This window comes from Lycium ferocissimum, chromosome 10 (genome assembly GCF_029784015.1).
Source record: "Lycium ferocissimum isolate CSIRO_LF1 chromosome 10, AGI_CSIRO_Lferr_CH_V1, whole genome shotgun sequence".
Taxonomy (NCBI): Eukaryota; Viridiplantae; Streptophyta; class Magnoliopsida; order Solanales; family Solanaceae; genus Lycium; species Lycium ferocissimum.
The window spans coordinates 3,527,621-3,535,721 of record NC_081351.1 but is presented as its reverse complement, the minus strand read 5'-3'; the positions used below and the strand labels follow the sequence as shown (position 1 = coordinate 3,535,721).

The window sequence follows — 8,101 nt, the reverse complement described above, 5'->3', positions numbered from 1 at the left end:
AATGCTTTCTGCAGCTGTCCACTCAATCCAGTCTTCCAAAGGCCTATTGTTCGCGCAGCTTTGCTCTTGCAGATGAATATCAGCCACACCAGGCTGTCCAAAAATCCAAACATATACCTCCTATACAACTATACTCATCAAAACTGGAATAAACAGTAGTACTCCTCATAAATCTAGCTAGACACTTGAAACATAAAAAAAGTTACTGCTATTAGGAGAAGATATTAGAATTATAGTATTGTAGTATGATATTGTTCCAAATAGATAAATCCTTTTGATGATGAACTCTATTTAGCTTTGGATTTGAGATTTGAATTCTTCAACTTCTACACTTTAAATCTAATCTTAATTTTCTTTTCTCTCTTTTTCAGCAGTATTAAATGTGGGAATTGAATCAAGACTCCATTGCAAGCAAGTGTCACCACATTATTAGTATTTTAGAAGAAACCGCACTATCCGTCTTAGTTTAGGAGTAATATTTCGTATATTTCGCCGGATTGGTACTTTGGAAGAAAACTGCATTGTTTGTCTTAGTTTAGGAGTAATATTTAGTATATTTCAGTTGGATTTTCTTGTTTGTTAAACATATTTTACTTTTATTTAGGAGTTTATAATGAGATATGATCTCGCACAATTTTAGTTGTTCTTAATTGTATGACCATGGGTGAATTGTATTATTATCTAGCATGTTTTGTTATTTTATTTTCAATTTATGCAATTCTAATTTTACAAATTAATAACTACAAAATAATTAAACGTCATCGAATGTCTATAATTAGTGACAAATATTTTGTCATTAAATTGGCGACGACTAAACTAAATTTTTCTAGACAAATATATTTTCGTCACGAAACAAATTAGTTCGTCATAAGTTGATTACATTTAGCGACAAAAATATATTTGTCCTAGTATCCTCCTTATTGGGTACGAATTAATGCTTTATGTTATGACAATTGTAATTGTCACTAATCGTGACAATTTATAGTGACAATTTTTTTTTTCCAGCAAAAGCAATACTATGAGTGACGAGATGAGAGATTAACTACAAAATTGTAAGCTTTGTTTATAACAACAAATTTGTCACTAAAATCTCTATACATTTAGGGACGAAACATTTTTTTGTATATAAAAGGTAGTCTTTAGTGACGAAATTATATTATTTCAGCTACAAAATACATATAGCTTTTGAGACAATTGGTATCGTCACTGAACAAACTAAATAGTTAGTGACAAGGTAGTTTTTAAGTATTAATAGCCTCTTTAGTGACAAAACACACTATCAACTACGAAAATCTATCCTTTTTATGACAAATATGCTCGTCACAAATACTATGCATTTGGGGACGAAATAAGATTTCGTAGTTAATAAACTTTATTTAGTGACGAAACATTAAGTTGTCTTTCAGATACTTTTAGCGACCCTCTTATAAGGACGAATGATTATCTAAATTTTTTTTTTCGTCACACAAGATTTTTGGTGACGAAATATGACTTATAGGTGACGAAATTATTTGTTTCTGATAATCGAATTTGTTGTAGTGTTGCAGGATGTTTTCATAAACTTGAGGGTACTCCATGAGTCTCTTAATGAGTAAAGTAAGAGTGACAGATGAAGTGTCATGGCCAGCAAAGAGTAGCAACAATATGTTATTAACAATAACAAGTTCAGACATGAACTTTCCATTTTCATCTGGGCAGGACAACAAATAAGACAAAATATCTTGTGAAGGTGAAGCTGTCTTTTGTTCCAAGTCTTCTCTTCTTTTTCGGACAACTTGCAATAGTTCTTTTCTGATAGCATCTGTTGCTTTTGCTGCCTTGTAAAATGCTGTACCGGGTAAATATAGAGGGAGTGATATAAGTCCTTTCAAGAAAATGTGGAACTGTGCAGAAAGCCTTTCAATTTCTGTGTCGTCTTCAATGCTCATGAATAGCTGACATGCCACTTTGAAAGTGTATAATTTGACTAGAGGAAACACCTTCACCTCCTCTTTACCTTCATATATAAATATATAGACCAAAAAAACAAAGGTTAAATACAACAGTATATTTGATGGGTTGTGATATTGTATTGGTATTTATCAACTCGGATGCCCAACATTGGACCCTCCTCTAGGGTGTATTTGATTTCAGGAGAACATTTTTCATGCAAAAGTTACTCTCTCCGTTCACTTTTACTTGTCCACTTTGACTTTGCACGCCCCTTAAGAATTAATAAAGGAAATATGTATTTTACTATAATACTCATATATATTGGCGTATAGTCTCATTGAACTTGGAGAATGATTTAAAAATGAGTAATTAATGTTAAGGGTAAAACTAAAAAAAAAAAAGTTTGTCTTTCCTTGATATGCTATAGTGGACAAGCAAAAGTAAAATTTTAGTTTTAATATAGTGGACAAGCAAAAGTAAACGGAGGAAGTAACATCTAGTGCTTGGTTATGGGGGAAATGACCTCCTTCACTCGTGGACAGAAGTCATTTTATTATAATTATCTTATTATAACTTTTAATTCATGTTACCTGTTCCAAGTAACACACACACTCCATTAGTATTAACCTTTAGAAACTCAAAATATTTATCAAAATACTCTCTTATTTGTTAATTGTTGCAAATCTTTAATACTCCATTTAATTCAATTTGTGTGAACCTATTTGATTACGTTTAAGATAGAAGGAAGAATTTTGGAACGGGTAAATATTTATCCGCACCCGGTGTTTATATCAAACCATATAAATTTACTACAGTTAAGTGATTTAATGAGGTGAGAAAATATGTAAGTAACCATGTTAGTGCTAAAAGTCTATGGGCAAATACATGCCATATATCTATTGGCGTGATGGAAACACAAGGTCCGAGTGGTTTTAAACATATCATAACATTTGTGTTATTGTAAAACTTTTGAAACTTGTGGTCTTAAACATATCATAACACTACCGTGTGGCTATTAAAGCTTCTTATCCAGGAAAAAATAGATAGTTTAAATTAACTTGTTTTCAAATTTACATAAATCGAAATGGAGAAAATATATATTTTGTTGAGAGATATCCTTTTCACTCACCAACCAAACGTCACTAACATGCCACCTTTATTTAGAAAAAAAAAATGGAGAATAAACCAATTACAAGGAAGAAGTTTGAACATCATACTCTAAATACAAGAATTGTTAAGCTTTGGTCAAGAATGCCCAAATGTAGTCTCAATTCCTGATGTGTTTTGTAACGGGTTATGTGCTTTTTTTGACCATTTTACCCTTGTGGACTGATTCCCGGGAAGCGATTCTAGTGAAAACTGAAGGATTTAGAATCCTTAAGTGAAAGCGTTTGACCAATATTGACTTTTAGGTAAACAAACCTTTTTCGGATTTTCGTCGATTCCGTGAAGTCCGGAGCGTCGATATGACTTGGTGGGGTGGATGGTTCAATTCCCGAGGCGTCTGATTGCATTTTGGGCACTTGGTTGTTATCCGTTTAGGGGTTGACTTGGTGAATTAGACCTCCGTTGGGAATTCCGAGGTCACGGGTGAGTTCGTAGCGTGTTTTTAAGTGTGTATGCATATCTGGTTTGTGTATGGGAGGCCTCAGATTGATGTAGGGATTTTGGGATGGATTGGTGAAAAACCAGATTTTCTGGTTTGTGGTGTGTTCGCCATGGCAAGCCTCGAGCCTCCATAGCGCGACCGCCATGGCGGTGTCTTGCCCGCCATGACAAAGGCCTGTGACTAAATGAAATTCTGCCATGGCGGATGGTTGACCGCCAGGGCGGGACTACCATGGCGGATCGACAGGATCAGTTCATTATTTTTATGCATTGAGTTCGAATTATTAGTCCAAAACACCTAAAACCTAACTCCTAGGGCTAGGAGAGGTAATCTTGAAGATACTGGGGGAATTATCTATTGGGGTAAGTTCCAATCTACTATCTAACTTTACTACCTTCCTCTTTGAGTTTCCATGGTAGCTTATGGTCCTAGTATGGGGGTGATGAGACTTAGGGTATTATTCATAAACCCTTTTTATAAATTGGTTAAGTGTTGCTTCAATTATTGTTTATATCATCTAGAAGTGTAGATTAACACATTCTAGGATTGAATTGCTCAATAGTTCAAGAATCTAACCATGAGGCTTAGGGTTTCACCCAAATTGGGGATTTTGACTAATTGATTAAATTAAAGGGTCTAATGTGATTAGAAACCCATGTAATTAAGGATTATGATTGTTGAGACTATGGGTAAGGTAATTTCACCCTTAATTTCCCGTTTTTCCTTCGTGACTCGTTAGGGGTATTTTGATTAACTTTTCTCGAATCGATTCTTCTTCCGATTAGTTGGTTTATTATAGTCATTTGCTTACTTAGCATTGCTAATCGTTAGACTACGAGCGATCTGAGGCACTTCAGAAGGGCAAGGCTCAGGTTTGGCGGTTCGTGGCACCAGCTCGGCATCGAGGTATGTTACAGCTTACCTTTCGGTTAGACTCGAATTAGTGAAGCATATGTGGGAGTTAGATATTGACGGGGAAGGTATGCTAGGCCTTCGGTATGGAGTTCGGATGGAATTCTATTAGGTTGGTTGTTGTTGATTGTGGCTTGTTACCCTGTTATTGTGATTAGGCTTGTTGCCTTAATTGTTATGTTGTGATACGTGTTACACTCATTTCTCTCTTGTTGTGTCATTTATCATCGGAGAAAAGAAGGATAATGAGATTAAGCCTGAATCGTGTTGTATAATTATGATAATACACGATTGAAATCTTGATTGCGATTTACTGTTGGTGATGATATCATGTATGGCATACATTCTCATTTCATATGTATATTAATATCGAATTATGACAAAATACCGATGATGATAAATGAGAAATGGAGCACTTTGGTACATAAGACTTAGTTACAGGTGTTGCGTTATATTTTGAAGTAAAAGGTGTCATAGACTCTCTATGCTGATTGAACTGGTTCGTTGATTTATTTCATGGTTGAGCATTATACATTCATTCTTACGAGAAGTTTTACTTGTTTTTAGGCAAGTATGTGTTGTTTTGATGTGTTTTTGTTGTGTTTCAGGTAAATCATAGAGTTAAGGTTCAGAAACTAAAAGTTGCTAAAATTGCACAGAAGTTGAATTTCACGGTCCGTACATTGTTATACGGACCGTGTCTATGGTCGTATTGAAGAAGGACAAGGCAATAGAATGTCAAAGTTGGAAGATGCTGATATACGAGCAACTTACATGGACCGTATAATATTATACGAGCCATATAGTTGGGCGTGTCGAAGGATTTAAGACAAGACTAAGAGCTGTGTTTGAATAAGAAGTTTCACGATCGAGTTATACGGGCCGTGTAAGTTTATACGGACCATGTAATATCAGCTCGTTGTTTTCTCTGAAGAAGTAAAGGCTGAAGGTAGTACAAGTTTATACGGGCCGTGTAATGTTATACGGACCGTATAAGTCGTCGTCTGGACTTAAGTGTAAATTTTGTAATTTTACGTTTTTGAAACCTATAAATCATCCAATGTAGGGTTTTATTTATTATCAGTTGATATACTTTGACTCTTGACTTAGAGCATTGAATATTCCTTTGTTTTGGAGCTTTCAAACATCAATTCAAGTATTATTAATTCTCTTATCTTCAAAAGTAAGCAATTATGAATTCTTCAATCTCTTATTTATTGTTCTTTGTCATGAGTAGCTAAATACCTTTACTAAGGTTGTGAACCCAAAGATGGGTATTTTGTGATTGGGAATTGTGATTGATATATGCATAATGGATTGTTAGGGTTTATTTATTCTTCGCTCTTCATTCATGATTAATGGTTGCAAACATTGATTAAAGCCATAAACTTTATTAACTTGGGAAAGTACTTAGGGTTTGATAAGAATAAATAAAAAGAACTCAAAGCGTTAACCCTTGTTTAATAAATTCACTTAGCAGTAAGAGGAATTTACTTGGCATAATTAACCGTTCTTAGTATCAACTTTCTTATATTTGGGAAAATCATACAAAGAAATAATCTTTATTTATTGGGAAATATTAGAGATTCACATAGAGGTTGAGTGCATTCATATAACGATCAATTAGAAGTATATCAAGATCAATACCCATGATCATACACTTTATCTGACGGGGACACAACCTTGGTTTCTTTTACCATATATTACAATCCAAAGCAATTAGTTAGCAATTAGTCATAAACAACCAACTTTCTACACATTCATCGGAGTAAGACATTAGACCTAAATAAAGCATTCTACGATTTTAGTAACTTTTCACACCATATTCCCTATGGGATTCGACCCCAACCTTGTTGGGTTACTATATTTGACATCGTCCCCTTTACGTTAATAAAAGGTGTAATTTGAGCGTATCAAATTTTGGCGAGGAATATGGTTTTGAAATTACTAAATAGTATTTGCTTTGACTGAAGCCTTTTGCTTATTCCATCACACCTTGTTTGCTATTCCTCGTGAACCGGGTGAACATGAATCAGAACCAGCGAAACCAACGTGCAGCTCCTGAGAATCAGAGAAATCAATTGAATGATCCCGTGAATGAAACGAATGAAGAGAATGTCTTTGCTGATCTTGTACCGAATGTCTTTGTTAATCTTGTACCAGAGGAGAACTATGTATCTGCTATTGTTCATCCTTAGGTTGGAGTTGCTAGTTGCAAAATTGACTCCTCTCTCTACCAGTTGTTGAAGTTTGAGGGCTACTTTCAGAACTCTACCGAGAATGATCCTCAACGACATTTGCAGAACTTTGTGGATGTATGTGCTCATCATATCGAAAACAATGTGTCACAAGATGCTATTCGGCCGAAGCTTTTCAAAGATTCCTTGGCTGGAGAAGCAAAAACGTGGTTCGAGAAGCTGTCCCAAAATTCTATTACTACATGGGCAGAGATGGTAGCAGTCTTTCTCAAGAAATGGTATCCTCGCAGCAAGAAGGCTGAGATTCGTGACAAAATTTATGAATTCAAGCAGCGATCGGGGGAACAATTATACGAAGCTTGGGAGAGATTTAAAGAATATCTGCAGAAGTATCCGACTTATGGTTTTTTGGAGAAAATATTAATGGAGAAGTTCTAGAGGGCTGGATCCTATAACACGATCAATCGCGAACAATGCGGCTAGCATGGTTGTTTTATGGATAAATCTTACACTCAAGCTACCAACATACTTACAGACACAGACTACGCATAATCAGGCTTGGCACTCAAACAATGCAGATATTGTACCCTACGGGAATGCTATGATTCAAAATATGGTGAATGAGAATCAGGATACTCAGCAGACATTGGCTCAGCTTGCAACGAATATGCTTTCTTTGACCAAAGGTTTGATGAGAACCGGACAGAAAGCGTAAATATTTACGAAGATGCTTCAGGTATGCCGAATAGGATGTACCAAGTCCAAGAATAGGATGTACCAAGTCCAAGAGGGTCCATATCACGAGGGACCTCCTATGCTGATTGAAGATGCTAACTATGTGAACAACTCTCAAAGGGGTTATCAAAGGCAAAATTACCAAGGGGGTTACCAGAATCAAAATCAATGGAGACCAGCAGGGACAAGGTACTTACAACAACAGCCAGGGGAACTACAATAATAATTATGGTGGCGCGAATCAAGGGAACTACAACAACAACAGCAATTTCAAAAATAAGAGTCCAATCCATATATTCCACCAAAAGGGCAGTCAAACGATCAAGGTAGTTCAAGGGTTGAGGCAATGCTTGAGAAGGTTCTCGGGAAAATCAAACCAAGTCCGAAAAGACGTTATGCTGGGCTACTTGTAGACAATGGGATCTCATCAGGCGGCTATTCAAAAGCTCGAGTCGCGGATATGTGATATTTCTATGAGGGAAGATCAAGTTATATCTCGATTTTGTACGTCGGACTATTTTAAGTGGGTTGCGACAAGTGAGGGACTAGGTTATTTTCCGACTTTGTTTGTAAGGCATAAGTGTTATATGATTTTGTGGGATGGAAGTGTTGGGAAAAATTTGGAGTTAAGAAGTAGGTGTAAAGATTAATATCTCATGAAATATGGGACCAAGAATGAATTATGGAAGGTAACACTTTGGGGTTGGGAAAAAAA

At 35.7% G+C, this 8,101-nt stretch overlaps 1 protein-coding gene across 1 annotated transcript in view; it reads right to left on the bottom strand.

The window, feature by feature from the left end:
• Positions 1-1,424: 1,424 nt before the first annotated feature.
• LOC132034557 (beta-amyrin 28-monooxygenase-like) overlaps positions 1,425-8,101 on the bottom strand; it is a 10,620-nt gene continuing 3,943 nt past the window's right edge. The window contains exon 3 of the mRNA XM_059424956.1: positions 1,425-1,996. Within this exon, the coding sequence (XP_059280939.1) occupies positions 1,425-1,996 (572 nt within the window). The remainder of the gene's footprint in view (positions 1,997-8,101) is intronic.